The sequence below is a fragment of the Aedes albopictus genome, chromosome 3, assembly GCF_035046485.1.
Source record: "Aedes albopictus strain Foshan chromosome 3, AalbF5, whole genome shotgun sequence".
Classification (NCBI taxonomy): domain Eukaryota; kingdom Metazoa; phylum Arthropoda; class Insecta; order Diptera; family Culicidae; genus Aedes; species Aedes albopictus.
In genome coordinates this window covers 411,572,201-411,589,602 of record NC_085138.1, presented here as the reverse complement: position 1 = coordinate 411,589,602, position 17,402 = coordinate 411,572,201, and the positions used below count along the sequence as shown (strand labels likewise).

The 17,402-nt window shown below is 41.0% G+C and overlaps 1 protein-coding gene across 1 annotated transcript in view; it reads right to left on the bottom strand.

Annotated features, from left to right (window-relative positions):
• Positions 1-2,752: 2,752 nt before the first annotated feature.
• The window catches only part of LOC109403309 (Na(+)/H(+) exchange regulatory cofactor NHE-RF2), a 73,552-nt gene continuing 58,902 nt past the window's right edge, over positions 2,753-17,402 (bottom strand). The window contains exon 2 of the mRNA XM_019676116.3: positions 2,753-4,078. Coding sequence (XP_019531661.3) covers positions 2,994-3,890 — 897 coding nt within the window. The 5' untranslated portion in view covers positions 3,891-4,078 and the 3' untranslated portion in view covers positions 2,753-2,993. The remainder of the gene's footprint in view (positions 4,079-17,402) is intronic.

Here is a 17,402-nt window from a genome sequence, read left to right as displayed (position 1 = left end):
GTTTTTTGTATGTTTGCTGTTTTGCTTGCTCAACACTGCTTGAGGTGATTTTCGCATTTCCTATAAAATTTGTCACGTCCTCCTACTAATTGTTCCAACCGCCATGCCACCATCTCGAGAAGTGTTTATGACTTCTCGTGCCACGTCTCGATCCGATTTGTCACCTTAATACTGTGTGTTTTTTTATTGGTTCATCATTTGGATATGGCGGAACGAGCTCACCGCTCGCGCGGTGACCTTCGCACACGCGGTGCGGTACGTACGATATCGAAGCGCAAAGTTTTAGATTCGATGCGTGATTCGAAAATTTATCTCCGGTAAATAGCGTGGCGGCGCTCTCGCTATTGCTGCTAATTAATTTACTGGCGGTACATATTTGGAGACCGTCCGTGTTTCCGAATGCAATTGCTCTTTTATCTTGTGGGGACAATGAATAATATTTGTTGAGATTTCGTGAGAGCAAATATTCGTAAATTTTTTATGGATCTTCGAAGATTTTTCGAGAATCCAATGAAAAATTTAAGAAAACTTTGGACCTCTCAAATATTGTTTTTATAATTTGAGGAAATAATTCACGTCAAGGAATGTAATGATTTATTTTTATTGTGAGTCTCCCATTCGAATTGTCTCACTTTTGTTTTTACTTCGATGTCTTATCGGGTGAAATTGAACCCACGGACCGTCATGTGTGTGGCAAGTGCGCACGCATTCCAACCTTTACAGATAACGAAGACGGCCAGCCGCCGTGCCGGCACGAGAACATCGGCGGTGGCGTTCGATTAGTAGGAGGACCGAGCACGAGTGTTTCCTTCATTTATTACACCACTCTCTGCTGACTATGGGGAAGATTTGTTCACGTTTTCCTCCCTATCCGATTAGAATAATTAAAAAAAACTGTGTTTGACAATAAACTAGTGTTTGATATCGCTCTCGGTCGTTCGTTGCGCTAACTCAAATCACTTCTAGGTATTCTTGTAAGTAATTCATCGTGGTGCGATATGCGTATTGTTAAACCCGTCTACTTGACCCGAATCGCGCGTTATCGATGTTCTGTACAGAGGCGCGCTTCGGGCATCAAAGTAGGCGAGCCGTTGATTTTACCCTGGCTATGGTGAGCTCAATAGATTTGGATTGCTAAAGTTGTTGCAATCGTAGTTGGCCGTGTACACGTGCACATTGATGGAAGCATGTCGTTTGTATTCTAAGTTTGTTCCTCTACACGACATGCGTGATCCAAATCTATTGAACCAACTGCTGTTGTTATTCTTTGAAGAATGCACAGTGGGTAAACACGAACGAATGTCTCTTTAACGCTGATGTTTTTAATACAAAAGTTGATGCCATGAATCATAATATTCTATCATTGATAAGTGACTCATTTTGTCCCATTGCTATTCGAAGAACTTCTATAGGAATTCCTCCAGGAATCTCCTTGAGGGGATTCCTCCAGGAATCTCCTTGAGGGGATTCCTCCAGGAATCTCCTTGAGGGGATTCCTCCAGGAATCTCCTTGAGGGGATTCCTTCAGGAATCTCCTTGAGAGGATTCCTTCAGGAATCTTCTTGAGGGGATTCCTTCAGGAATCTCCTTGAGGGGATTCCTTCAGGAATTTCCTTGAGGGGATTCCTTCAGGAATTTCCTTGAGGGGATTCCTCCAGGATTCTCCTTGAGGGGATTCCTCCAGGAATCTCCTTGAGGGGATTCCTCCAGGAATCTCCTTGAGGGGATTCCTCCAGGAATCTCCTTGAGGGGATTCCTCCAGGAATCTCCTTGAGGGGATTCCTCCAGGAATCTCCTTGAGGGGATTCCTCCAGGAATCTCCTTGAGGGGATTCCTCCAGGAATCTCCTTGAGGGGATTCCTCCAGGAATCTCCTTGAGGGAATTCCTCCAGGAATCTCCTTGAGGGGATTCCTCCAGGAATCTCCTTGAGGGGATTCCTCCAGGAATCTCCTTGAGGGGATTCCTCCAGGAATCTCCTTCAGGGGATTCCTCCAGGAATCTCCTTCAGGGGATTCCTCCAGGAATCTCCTTCAGGGGATTCCTCCAGGAATCTCCTTCAGGGGATTCCTCCAGGAATCTCCTTCAGGGGATTCCTCCAGGAATCTCCTCGGGGATTCCTCCAGGAATCTCCTCGGGGATTCCTCCAGGAATCCCCTTGAGGATAACTCCTGAAATTCCTTTAGGCATTCCTCCTTGGGTTTCTAAAAGAGGTCCCTTAAGGATTCCTCAAATAATTCCATTAGGGATTCCTCAAGAAATTCTCTTAGGAATTTCTCAAAGAATTCCCTTAGGGGTTCCTCAAAGAATTCTCTTAGGAAATTCTCAAGGAATTCTCTTAGGAATTTCTCAAAGAATTCTCTTAGGAATTTCTTAAGGAATTCTCTTAAGAATTTTTCAAAGAATCCCTTGTGAGATTCTACATATTCCTTCAAAGATTCTTCAAGGAATTTCCTTAGAGATTTCTCAAGGAATCCCGTTCAAGATTCCTCAAGGAATTCGTTTAGAAATTCATTAAGGAATTTTCTTTGGGGTTCCTCGAGGAATTCCTCCCACGACTTCTCAAGGAATTTATCTAGAGATTTTAAGAAACTCCTCCAGAGACTTCTCAAGGAGTTCTTCTACAGATTCCAAAAGGAATTCCTCTAGGAATTCATCAGGACCAAATCGAACAAAATCGGAAACTTTAAGTCTGAAACCAACATCGTTAAAAAGATTCACATTCGTTCTTACCCACTGTGCAGCCGTCTCGGATTCAATACTGATGATGTTTGTAATTGCGAACAAAAAACATATTTGACTACAAACTATTCTCGTCTAGGATAATAAGTAACTAGCCGATCCAGGGTGATCGATCAACCGTGTGTGTGTGTTGTTGGGTTTGTCCCACCCGCGCGCTGTTCCAACGTTCTTCCTACCTTCAAGAGTCACGCTCTTACTCTTCTTGCATGCATACCAAATTAGGGTTCGTGTGCTGGTCATCCGCCGTCACATATCACATCTTCTGAATGATTTCGTACTTTTTGCGCAAATCGCACACGTCGTTCTTTGGGTCGTACTTCTTCCGGGCCGCCAGCTGGGCACGTAGCTCCGCGGCGGTCATGTTGAGGTTAAGCTTGGGACCTTCCTTGGATGCGCTTCCGTTCGTCGCCGTCGCGGCGCTGCTGCCGTTGCTGCTGCCATTCATCGCCTTCTTGGATTCCGTTGGCGTCGTCGTCATCGGCGTCGTCGCCACCTTCGATGGAGACACTGACAAGGCCTTGGTGTCCTCGATAATATGATCAACGCTTGCTGTGACGACGGCGGGTTTCTGCTGCTGCTTCGGCGATGCATCGCCATTTGTCGCTTTATTAGCACTCATATCGCTGTTCCTCTTGTTGTTCATTTCCTCCTTGCCGTTGACGTCATGCGGCTTGTTGTTCTCCATCGCCATCATCATCGAATCCCCCTTCGTGCCGTTGGTCATCTTGCTGCTCTTCTCGTCTTCGGCCGGTTGTTTGCTGTTATCATTCACATCCACTCCGCCGTTGACACCGTCGGTCTTAGTTTTGGCGATCGCTGCCTTCAAATCTGCTGCATCAGCGCGGGGATCGATCACCAGTAGTTTCGTCTCGTTCGGCACCCCCTTGATCAGCTCCACCACCTTCTTGTGCGTTTCGGTCGTGATGTTCGTGCCGTTGACTTCGATGATCCGGTCACCTTGGCGCAACCCAGCGGCCTCCGCCGGAGATCCATCATCCACCTTGCCGATGTACTGCCCTGGACGGCCCTTCTCAGCGTGCAGGTTGAACCCGTATCCATCAAAGTCCGCCCTTTTCACAACGTGACACAGTCGCGCCTCGTACTTTGTCCCATTAGTCGCCGCCGCCTGACTATCTTTTTTGTTGGACATGTTGCTTTCCCGATGTTAATCACCAACGAAGAACGTCTTATCACCAGCTGCCTCCGGTCGATACTGGAGAAATAATTGCGCTGGAGAGGCGCCCACTGCTGTTGCGTTGACCGCTCGCCTTGCCGCGTGCGCCACCCGATAAGATTCGTCCGTCCGCCCTAGGCCTGCTACGATGTGCGGAGAGAAACCTGAAATTGAGCAAAGGGAGACGAGAGAGAGAGAATGCGCCGGTTAGAGAGAGAGAGAGCGAGAATTCGAGAGTCAGACATTTAAATATATGCAGGCAATGTGCGCAATGATACACTAGGTACTATGCAGTTAAATGCTAGGGTGGTTTTATGACGGATCGTGAATGAATCCCCTCATATTCTAATGCATTATTCATTATAAAACAATTAACCGGTCGTTAGGCCGAAACGACGACCGGCGTGGCAATTGATAAAAATGTGACTGCCGTTTTCCATTCTTTTGACGCGACTCGCGGGAACAGGTGATGATCTCAGTTGGCGTGATTGAGGCTTCTTCCTCGGACGGAATCCGGTTTGATTCGTTTGAAGTTCTAGCGAACTCTCAGAACAACTAGACATTTCGAATTTGCTCTTCGTTTTAAAATTGGTAGTTGTTATCTTAAAAACAAGATCGCGCAATGCTACCCACCCAAATACTCTGTAGTTTCCAAATCGCTCACTCACGGCGCTTGCATCGTTTTGCTGCTGTTTAACGTTTGCTCGAGCACTATCGCCATCTAGTGAGCACTTGACGAAATATATCACTGAGTAATATCTGCGTGGCGTGGTAGTCGCGGGAACAGATGATGATCTCAGTTGGCGTGATTGAGGCTTCTTCCTCGGACGGAATCCGGTTTGATTCGTCTGAAGTTCTAGCGATATCTCAGAAAAACTAGACGTTTCAAATTAGCCTTTCGTTTAAAAATTGGCAACAACAGAAACAAGGTCGCGCAATACTAACCTCCCAAATACTCTGTAGTTTCCAAATCACTCACTCACGGTACTTGCATCGTTTTGGTCCTATTTAACGTTTGTTCTGCTCACTACCGCCACCTAACGGGCGCTTGACAAAATACAGCATTGAGCGATTATGTTTTCGAGACCTAGATCACAGAGAAACAGACGTCACACTCTACTCGCTTTCCATCGATAACCCTTTTAACGGTTGATTCAAATATTCGGTAGGTGGTCAATTGACCACTCGCGGCGCTGGCATCATTTTTGCTGCTGTTTGACGTTTGCTCACTACCGTCACCTAGTGGTGGCCCGGCCAAACACAGTACATTTAGCATTGGGCGATAACGTTTTCGTGACGATGTTTTATAATGAAATTTGTTCTAAGTGTTACGTCTGTTTCTCTGTGCCTAGATTTTGACCAAAATGATATCTAAGCGATACGTCTGTTCGTCTGGTGTTGGACATTGTGTATGGGATAAAATTTTGTTTATTCAACTTCTTCTTCTACTGTTGTTCTTATTATTCTGTCTCTTTTTTCCGACCTTGTTCTCCGCCTTCAACTTCAAGTTTTATTTAGAGTCATATCATTTCTACAAGCAGTGTACGATATAGGTACTGGATGTAACAGCTAATCTGGCCGCTTGTGGTGAATCCCCACTAGTTACTACCTACCTATTTTTGTACACAATCAGCCAACGGCGAGTATGATTACCCGCAAACAACATTTCCAGCAGAGCGCACCACACGACGAATTGCAATAATTTATAGAGCTGATGTCACTTGATCGCGCTTCCTTCGCGTCGCGTCGTCGCGGTCGCGGCTCATCCATCGAGTCGAGGCAAACCTATTTTATTGCTGATGAAGCGGATACCCGGCCGGCACTGCGCGAGAGTTGGGAGTTTTATTTCCGAATGTGAGTGCGCCGCCGCATTGATTGGAATAGGCATTTCCTCTGATGAATATAGACATGGTCATAATTTCCGCGGCAATGATGAGCTTCGCTCGCAGAGCGAGATGTGCGGTGGTGAATATGAGCAAATCCAATCGATTCCAATTCAATAGTATGCTTATGATTGTAGAGTTTTCGATTTCTGGTTCGTAACTCTTATCGCTGCGCTGGTGATTATGTTGAAAAGCTATAATTTGAATAGGAAAAGCGGAAGAAGATTATAGTGATGCCATTCAAGTCAATTTTACTAATTTTAAATATCCGTCAGAGTGTACAGCTACGTTCATAAAACTACCAACAAGAGACATCATCTGCGGCCTGGACTCCAAAAGGTCACATTAATACTTAAGGTATTTTTGTAATCCACTTTCATGACATCCACGATCAGCCTTGCCGTAGATTCGAGCATAGCTGTTGTATCTTCCGCATTTCCCTGGGCCTACACGTCGCATGGTCTCTGTTTGCAAAGCAAATCAAGTATTTTTGTGCTGAGTTGCAGTCCCTGGCGATGTAACCATCTTCTCGGTTCTTCCTGCGCTCCTTGCACGCCCACAATTTGTGGCCTTATTCAAATCACTTGAAGCACGCTTCGGGCGGCTCATAGATTCTGAGCGGGCACACTGGCCAGCTCTGACTGAGGCCGTCTTGTTGTTCTTCTTGACTGGGATCTGAATGATTGCCATGCAAAGCACTTGCTACCTCTACATCTCGCACTACTGATGACTGGTGAGCACCTCGGCGTCGGTTATCTTGCCCTGGTTTTTACACAGGAGTATCGCCTCCACCGATGGGGCTCTGACCAGCATCTTTTCGCTCAGGACCTCTTGAGCTAGCGGTTTGACAATGTATAAGGTGCCTTTATGCGCCGCCTCCTTCTTCAGCAGCCTTGTTCTTGTAGAACTGGTCTAACCACACAAGTTTTTAAAATACCATATTTTCAGGTTCAGTTTCTGAAATGCGCTGTTGACAATTGAAACTAGATATGTCGAAATTATATTTTCAGCACTGTTCTCAGCACCTCAGTGTACGTATCCGCCTAGACTTTGAATACCAGCGCGCCTCCCCTGTCATGCTTGCGGGTTGGCTTAGCCTTCATTTTAGTTCTTTCCTTTTTCCTAACTATCATCCAGGAGTTCTTCTTTCCCTGATCCGGTTACTTCCTGGTCGTCTGGTGGACGGGAATATTCTCCCATACGTACGACTTCGACGAGTCAAAAGCTGTTTGTTTGAGTGAACCTCTTCTCTTTGCACGAATCGACCGCACTCCGCTTCACGATCAAAAGGTCGTGCTCCTTCTTGGCCATAGCCGGATGAACGCTAATAAGGAGTGTTCATCTCGGAACCTACTTTCAACCAGTTAGTTGCCTAAGCTGGATACAGGGACATCGAGAACGTACTCTACGGCCTTGCTACGGTTTAATGCGAGGAAAACCAGTTCTAAAATTAGCTCATCCGCCGTTGAAGGTCAGTGTCAAGTACGTTAAACAGTACACCAAAACCCCAATTTACGCTCAATTTATTTGTACCAATCTCAATTTACGCCCTCCTGTTACGGACTAATTTCCAAATAGCTCTCCCCCAGTTTACGCCCCTTAGGCGTAAATTGGGATTCTATAGAATACCTATAGGTATTCGAGAACAACTAACATGTGATAACATAGGTATGTAATGTATAATGGAAAGGAGACTGGGCAAAAATGTGTGGAGTCTGGGCCCAGAATGTACACCAATGACCCATATCTCTTTCGAAAGGTCTAGTTGAGACAAGAAAAAGTTGCTGACACATTCTACCGTGACGTTACAACGTTTTGACGCATTCGTAGTCAGATTTTCCACTATAACTCATGAAAACGAGCGTAAACCTTAAAATATTTTTTCATATTCGGATTCCTTGTAAAATTTCTGATATATTTGACCTATTGAACATTTAGTTTTCATTAGAAAAACGTGTTCAAAATGCGTATTTGTAGCGTGACGTTACAACGCGCTAGAATCCGACCCTCTCTAACGCGCTACCAACAGCTCAAAAAATCTGCTCGGATTTTTATGATATTCTGAATTTTTTTCCACCATTGAAATTTATTGGTTTGTTCTTCAATTCAATGGAATAAAACATTTAAATTTCGGATTTGTTTTTGGATAATCGACTTTTACATTTCGTGACGTTACAACGCCCGTTCAGTTTCAAACAGGGTTCTGCTCGCGTTGTAACGTCACGAAAATGCACATCATGTTAGAATCAGAATAATCAACCAAATTCACCCAAATTTGTGAATACATCATTGCATTATCTTCACTGCTTCAAGGGGGACTTTATTCTATTGAAAATCCGTTTTGTGATAAATGGCTCGGAGGGCCAAGTTATTGCTATCAGCAGTATGAAAACACCTTCATGAAGGTTAATGGTACCCATCTTCGGCCTAGTACCACCCATATTCATCTAATTTTGTCCCAAAGACTAAACCGTTGATATTCATTACTTCGCACCGCCAGATATTTAGATTTTGCAGCATAAAGCTAATCATGCCGTCGAATTAAACATTTTTTCAATAATTTATGCAATGTCATTGATTCAATTAAAAACGCTTTAAGATGTGCGAGCAGTTTTTGAACCAAAGACATACCTGAGGATCTGCATACCACTAAGGGGCATCAATTTCTGTGACTCCAGAGACAAATAGACCTAATTCTGACAAAAAAACCATCCTATATATGTCAGAGTCATAATTACTTAGAGAGTTAGTGTCTTTGGCAAAGTTGTTTGATAAGTCAAAAACTTACAGCTGATTTACTATTGGATGTAGGATTCTGACACACTGGGCGACGTCAATTAAAAGTTTACAATAGTTTACAAACGATTAGAATTTCCCAAAAAGTTTTCAACAAATTTTGACTAACTATTCTTTGGCAAAATTTTTGGGCACTTTATAAAAAGTTACAACATGTTGAATATTTTTTAAATATAAAGTGCATGATTTTTCAAAATTTCAACTACCACTAGGCAGTTAGAAACTTGAACCGAACGGCTTTTAAACTGAATATTCTTGACACACACTTAAAACAGAATGCCGAGATCGGCTGTGCGGATCTCGGTTAAAGTTCATTTGCTGAAATCTCGACTAAATGCTTGACGTTTAATATTTGATGATAGCGGCACCCATGGGTGCTGCTATGAATAAACTTGAATGTTTGCTGATATCTCAGTTAAATCGCGATTTCCGAGCACTCGGCTGTGCGGATCTCGGCAAAAGAATGAAAATTAGCCAAGCTCAACTGAGTGTGCAAGATAAAAACTTTTCCAAAGACATCAACACTAAAAGTCTAAAGTCTAAGTAATTAGAGTCCTGAGATATATGAGTTACAATTTCGTAGGTGTTACGTCTGTTTGTCGGTGATTCTCGTTATATCAAAAATAGATTTAACACTGACGTAATATCCATTCCATATGTTTCAAGATCCTAACTATTTAGACAGTTGGTGTCCTCGACAAAATTGTTTGGCTGGTCAAGAACTTTCAATTGATGGGCCGTATGATTTCAAATCCTTCCACTAGGAGGCGCTAGAGGGCATACACATTTTTAGTTTTACTTATCTCAGGATCGTGAAAGATGGTTGCTTCATTAAAGTTGTTTGGTAGATCAAGGACTTTCAGTTTAATAGCCGTATGGTATTAACTTATGCCACACAGTGGTGGTAGTTGCAAATTTTCAAAAGCATGCCAATTTTATTAATTACCCAAAACACATTCAACAATCCGTAACTTTTTAAAAAATATATCAAAAATTCTCAAATTTTGACTGATAGTTCCTCATCTTGTTATCTGTAATTTCTACAAATTTGGACTTGATTGGTTAGCTCTACACAAATATGGAAAGCTTTAAGAAGAATCATATTTTTGACTGTTGTTCTATTAACTCTTATATCTTAGGAATAAGTGAATCAAATCAAATTAAATTTTGAAAGTTAAGAATTACATATTGATCTTTGATTACTATTTGATTTGAATACAATGTGTCCAAATTGAAAAAAGTTGCAGCATGTAGAATACTTTTCAAGAAATTCTAATTCCTTTACTGCTTTTGCAAAATGGAAACTAACGTCTTATAGTGGCAATATCTCGCATCTATTGGTAAATCAACTGCAAGTCCTTTACTTACCAAACAACTTTGCCGAAGAAATCGTATTTTTATAGGGATCCTGAGATGTATGAAATTTAAAATTTGCAAGTTCTCTAGCGCCGCCTGTTGGTGGAACTTTAAATCCAACTATCCATCAACTGTAAGTCTTTGACCAACTTAATAACTTTGTAATTTCGTCAGTGTTCCGTCTGTTGGCTACTGATATCACAGAAATTTTCGGTTTGAGTGGTATTTGATCACGATTAAAAAAAATTACAATATCACAGTACAATTACATCGTAGATTTTGGCCAAACACCATCTCCCCCGTCCTTTAACCCTCGAGCGATCGCGCTGTTGTATTTTGTACAACACGTTGAAAAAATCTCGCGTTTTGTACTCAGCATTAGCGTGGTGCTGACGCAGGTAGTCAACCGCGCGAGTTACGGAAGGTTAAAAGTCTACGTAGTTTATGAACGGACAATGGTACGCAATTTATAAACGATATCTTGAAAAAGAGCTCATACACAACGAGAACGAAACTGTTTTGAATATAGAACTACGTTTGTTCAATTCAGAAGCCGTCCAAGCCAGAAAGATTTGGTCTTTTCCACAGAACTTTTTTTCGTGACGTTACAACGCAAACTTCAACCAGGTGAAACTCAGGCTTCCGTGAACCGATTTTCTTTCTTTTAGTCTCATTTGAAAGATCTTTTCGAGTACAAAGAGCATACAAAATTTCATATTTGTAACGTTTTCCGTATTTGAATAAAATTTAAAAATGTTGATTTTTCGTGACGTTACAACGCAATAAAAACCCATACTATGATCAGCCATATTTCAGAGTTGTAAAGTCTTCCGATTAAAAATCTTTTTATGCTAAAAAATCTACATACATTTATCAACAAATGATAGAAGACTTTTGCAAAATCAGTGTGTTGCTGTTTAAAATACGACAGTTTGGATGAAAAGTGTGCCTAAATGACTTAAAATCACGATTTTAATGTTAATCTTAATCGTCGTTCAATTTATATTTATTGTCATACTAATATCATGTCGAATACATTTTTGGATGGCAAAAGTAATGTAGGGTTTGTGTGCCATCAGTAATCTCATGCCCCCAATTTCATCCTATTCGAAAACAAGCGATTACGGCACCGATTGATTCCGTTCTTTTTGTTTTCAGGCGTGCTCACTTCTAACAAAAAATACAAAAATAAGAAACAAAACAAACAGTGCTTCAATCCTTTGTTTTTCGTAGGATGAAAATGAGAGCCACATGCTTAATAAGGGAACCAATACCCTAGAATGTGATAAAAATGTCAAATATGCCATAACTCAACTTTGAAAAATTGTCATTGATGATACGGCGCCCGTATAATGTGTCTGCTATGGGGTCGAAAATATTCATCATGGGAGAAAAAAGTTATTTGACATTTTTTGGGACGGATTTTAGTTGTTTCTGTTGTAATTATTTGCATTGTTTTACACAAGCAACCAATCTCAAATAAACCAAATGTCTCATCTGTCAGTGTTATACTCAATAAGAAGTCATTCTATTACAAAAAGAAATTAATAATGATTTCAGGGACAGGCCAGTGTATAGAAAAGGTTGGGGTTTATGCAAGTTTTTAGGAAAAGTGGAGGGGCACGCAGTGCATCAATCTAGGTATTAATATTATTATAGTGGAATGGGTATAACCAAAGGTATTATACTTAAAAACCCTTCCCTTGAGCAAGTGCTTGTACAATGTACAGATTATAATGTAGAAACACAGTGAAACATATCAAAATATAAGGGAAATATGAAAAAAAAAATCGCTTTGATTAGAGTCAAGCTTTATCCGACCAACCGGGTTGTCGTAAGGGTTGTAAGGTAAGGATGTACTATCATCGCTACTGTTACTTGTCGTGATCAACAAGATATTTGTGGGGGCGTTTGACCGTGCATCGAATTGTAGGCTACACTAGCAGCCCATCACGATGCAGCATCTGAACGACTTCGATTTGGCTGATGGTGTAGCCCTACTAGACCAATGGTGCTTTGTTAAGCAGAGTAAGCTCAATGACCTAACCGAACGTTTCTTGGCAACAGGTCTAGCTATCAATGTCAGCAAGACCAAATCATAAGATGTCAACACGGGCTACCCCTCCAACTTAACAGTAGCTGGAAGGGTAGTAGGGAAGGTCAAAAACTTTTAATATCTTGGATATCTTGGAATCAAGAATTAAAAGATCGAAGTGGTGAAGAAGATGCGCCATCGTTAACGAAGCCTGTGGGGTTCATATGTACCCCTCACAGTAGTTTGTCCCTCACCCGTTAATGCATGGCGTGGTGGACGTTTTTCCACTGCTACTCGTGGAATTGCAAACTGAAAACAACAATAATCAAAAATCAGTTAGTAGCGGTAGTGGCGAGCCCCAGACAAGCAGTTTGCACGTATAATGAAGTGTATGACCGTGTTATACGCACTTTCATGCAGTTAAGTTATGTACATCGCATACGATGCAGCAAAAGTGCCTTATGCAAGTGCAAGTGGAGTCAATATACGTGCATAGGCGGGACAACAATAACGCCATAAGACTTGAAGCTACATCTTATGTGATGTACGGTATGCCTTATTACGACGTAACATAGCACCTTATACGACTTTAAAATATTCGAAAAAACAACAACTATTGTCATCTCAGTGTCGGACTAGTGACCATTGCATTATCGAGCCCCACTTTACGTGCGTATTCACCAGACTATCTGGAGATATAACCAATTAGGCGTGATTTCCCGCACTGTTTCCACCACCCCTCTCTGGCTAGCGTCATTCATTGTTGATTATCAGAGCCACAAAACAAACCTAATGAGTTTACAGTAAGGACCCGATTTTGTCAGCCCCATTTTGCGACAAACTTTTTGTTCTCATTGCCATACGGTCTCATTTTATGCAATTTATTAATTTTTATCATCAAACTACTGCTGAGATGCAGAACATAGAGGGATAAAAAGTTTGAAAAACTGTCACAGTTTTTGAAGAGAGCAAAAAATGTGTTCCGGAAAGGGGCTGACAAAATCGGGTCACTTATGTATAACCATAGCGATGACTATTAACTTTTTTTTTTTCAAATAACATTATAAAAATATCTTAAAACTAAAGGCTCACACGGCAATGAACCATAACGGAGCCGCTATCTTGAAAGAGTACAGCATGCCAAATCGTAAAACGAGTCTCCGGAACTCTCAGAAACGAATCTTCAAGGCTGAAAATAAAGAATACCAAAAAAGGGGGAACAGTATCAAACAAAATAAGCAATCTCGTTTAGAAATTTGAACAAAAGTTTCAATATATGTTCATTTTTTAAGCCCAAAATATCCCGTATAGATACAGGAATTGAAAAACCTGCTGCAATTAGGCTATCAAATAATATCTTCCTCGGTGCAATAAACCGAGAACAATTAATTATAATGTGATCAATGTCTTCATACGATAAGCCACATTCGCATAAGTTTGAATCTACAATGTTGATACGATACAAATGACTATTACAAATATAATGATTGGATATCAATCTCGAAAAAGCACAAATGAAATTTCTACTCCCAGATACATTTTTAAACCAAGGAAAATGATTCACCTTGGGACATGACACCATCGCCCTTTAATGACTATTAACTGTTTTGTAGTTATTTAGCACTGTATGGACAGTCCAACAGCACCTCACATATCAAATCGCATTATGTCAACATAAACGTTTCTAGCTTATGCGAGTTTTTATGCACCCTTTAACGAGTTTATTTTTTCATTCATGCGATTTCATTCGTACACCAATGCGAGTTCAGCTAACATAATATAACAGGTACCAAGAGAAGTCGTATAATCATCGCAGTGTGCAATTAAGCGAACTCATTTGATACGCTACGAGTTCGTTCGCAAACTTTTGAGAATAATATACAATATATAAAAGTTAATTTACATTTCCATGCGACTTTTCCAGATACATCGCAATAAGTACAAAAAAATAACAGCATATGCCATGAAAATTATTGCTCCGCCGTACATATATGCGATATAAGCTTAAAATAGTACTTTTTACGATGTCGCAAGAGGTAAGCTAGGTAATTCTTTAAGCAGAGTAGGGACAGTATGAGGTAGCTGTGCGCGAATTGCCAATATAGGGAACCCCATTTTCTTCCTAACTAGCATGGCGGGAGAGGTCAGGGATGGATCATGGTTGATGAAGGCCATAAAAATAGGGATGAGTAGATTGTGGAAAAATGAAGGTGGCTGCGCAGCTGACAGGAGAGGTGCTACCAGGCGGCGTTCGTAAGGCCGGTTGTTAACGTGAAGTGTGAAGGACAGTGATACCTGCAAGCTTGGAAGAGGCCCGGCTCCTCCCAGATCGAAGGGAGCAGACCATGTGTAGGTCCTCAGCGACCACAGATTAGGGCGGGTAAAGGCGAGAACGCTTTCTGGATTTTGTGGTCAGGCAGAAGAAGAAAAGAAAGAAGAATGAGGAACATGAGCTTAGGGACACTAAGCCAAGAAGAAGTATAAGAGCAAATGCCAAGGGCTAGAAGGAAGACGCCCTCGTTATTCAGACAGTAGTCTAAGCACTCAGTTATTTTGAAGGCGATGATGAGCAATGCCAAGCTCACGGACTTTGAAGCCGACGTACTCGAGAATAGTATCCTCGTGCTAAATCACCACAAAACCTGCAAAGGCGCCGCTTACAAGTGTTCATTGACATTATAGTAAACAATCGACTCCTTTCCGGATGGAGGCATTTCAGTACTGACATTAGCCAGTACGAAACCTTGCATGGTCAGAGCCTTTAGCACAGTCTGACCAAGCTGGTTCGTGAAACAGCGTCCCCTTTCCACGGCCTAGACATTGAAGTCACCCGTCCTTCGGTCTTTGCCCTATCAGCTCAGCCGTCTTACAGCCTAGTATCTAAGTGAACTGTTCCAACGCCTACTCCTGGACGGGATATTTACCCGTTGTTCATATCGCCGACCCAGTTTCCGATATCGGTGGGTATTCCCATAGTCCGTTATGTTGGCGATATCCATCTCCCACTCAGCGACTGTCTGAATCAGCAGTTGCTGGTCTTCGTCACAGTGTGGTTCAGGTTTGTACTATGACTTATCAACAAAGGCTCTTTTGAAGGCCAGGACCGCTGTACATGCTGTTCACGTATTTCCCGGAACAAATCAAACACTTGGAATGGTTTGTCCTGCATTGCGCCTTATGACATTCGTCCCCACATCGCCTACAAAGCATGCTATTGTGCCTCTCGATATCACAATTAATCGCCAATTTATTCAAACACACACAGCTGTTCCTCAGAAACCCCAGCTTCTTGTTCCCTTCAGTCTTATCCAATCCTAGCTAGAATGCAAAGCTTCTATCTTTAAATTCCATTATTTTTTCAAGTTCCCTTGAGAAATCACCACTTCCTCCTTAAAAGTGTAGAATTAGCATTTAAGGCAAAACTGGAAGCATTTCCTCACTGTTTGGTTTTTGAATTTTTATTAAACAACGAAGCAATATTTTCAAAATCGGTTTTCGTGCGCATGTAGAGTATGGATCAAGGTATCTTCTGATTTTTTTTTTTTGAAGTGGAAAATGTTTTTCGTTTTTGCAGAAACCATTTTTGAACAAAATTTCACAAAAAAATGTTTTTGCAAAAATGGAAAACATTTTCCACCTCAAAAAAAATCAGAAGATTCCTTGATCCATACTCTACATGTGCATGAAAACCGATTTTTAAATATTTCTTCGTTATTTAATAAAAAATCAAAAACCGAAAAAAATGAGAAAATGCTTCCAGTTTCGCCTTAAGTTAAAATACACATTAATAAAAACAAAAAAAAACTTCCTCCTTATAACCACCAGCATGTTCCTAGAGCCCTCGGTAGCTTTCCAGAATACCCAGTTGTTTTTAAACTTCTGGAGGTTTTTCTTGACTTCTATAGAATTCATCTGATTCTTCCCAGAATCTTCTACATCCTGCTCTACTAAGAGCTATTTGCTCAATTCGTTGGCTTTTTCCACTAACTCTTTGCTTTTTACTAGCATTTGCTCCATGAAGCGCCAGCTTTTTCTTGAATCCCATTTTATTTTTGGAATAGCCCTAGGTATTCCTCTCTTTATCTGAATCTTCTTAGATCCTTAGATTCACTTACAATTTCCAAGGTTACAAAGTTTTTGCTGAAATTAAACATTCCAAGCAGGGTGCAAAATGTTCATAGTCATTGACTGAAAACAGCACGAATTTGAATGATTCTGCACTGAATATTCAAAACAAACAAATTCATTTTCGCTCTCCCTCTTCACACAGTCAGTCAACTCGTAGTCATTGAATATGAAGCCGATCGAGAAACATCTTCACAATTACCTACACAGATAAAAAATAATGAAATTTACACGTCATGTAAACTTCATTTCAGTCATGTAAACTTAGTGTTATGATGGTATGTATGATATATGATGGATATATCATGTAAATTTATGTTATATGTCATGTAAATACTCAGAGTCATGCTGAATTACATGACATATAATGGAAATTTACATGATATTTTATGACTTTTACATGATATGTCATGTAAACTTCTGTGAAATCCCACGCTCCAAACATGTGCATCATATGTCACAGAATTTCACACTCCTTTTTCGATCTGTGTACGTTTATGGTTACGATTCCTTCCAAAAACACTCCACAACAATCAAATGGGAAAAGATCTGTGCAAATCACCGTTAAATATAATCGAAACGTTGATATTTTAACAGCAATTTAACACTTTGTAGTGTGTAGTGAATGAAACTTGCCGCATGGTGAACTGCAGCTTGTCTGCTCGAAAATTTTGCGCCCTGATTCCAAGTAACCGAGCTTCTTATTGAAAGCATTGTTGTCTACCTAGAGTCACAATATTTCTGGTATCCTCGCGGTACAGCAGTGAACATAATTCGTAGAGCCTTGTAGAACCTTGTAGAACCTCACATAAGTTACATTACTAAAACACCCTATTTAAATTGTTTTTTTTTATCTGTATTAACGAGATTTTTAGCCCTAGGCTAGTTCATCTCGGGACCCACATTTTACTTCCCTTCCGAAGGAAGAACCCACACATTTTGTGAGTATGTCGGGAGTGGGATTCGATTCCAGGTCCTCGGCGTGATATTTAAATTGTCTCAAAGTGTTTTTTTTTCATTCTTCCCTTATATGTTGATGTTTCACTGTGTTTCAACATTACAATCTGTACATTGCATAATTACTTGCTCAAGAGAAGGTTTTTAGGTATAATATTTTTGGTTATACCCATTCCACTATAATAATATTAATACCTAGATTAATATACTACGCGCCCTTCACTTTTTCCTAAAAACTTGCAGAAACCCAAACCTTTTCTTTGCACTGGCCTGTCCCTGAAATCATTATCTTTTTTTTGTAATAGAATGACTTCTTATTAAGTATAACACTGACAG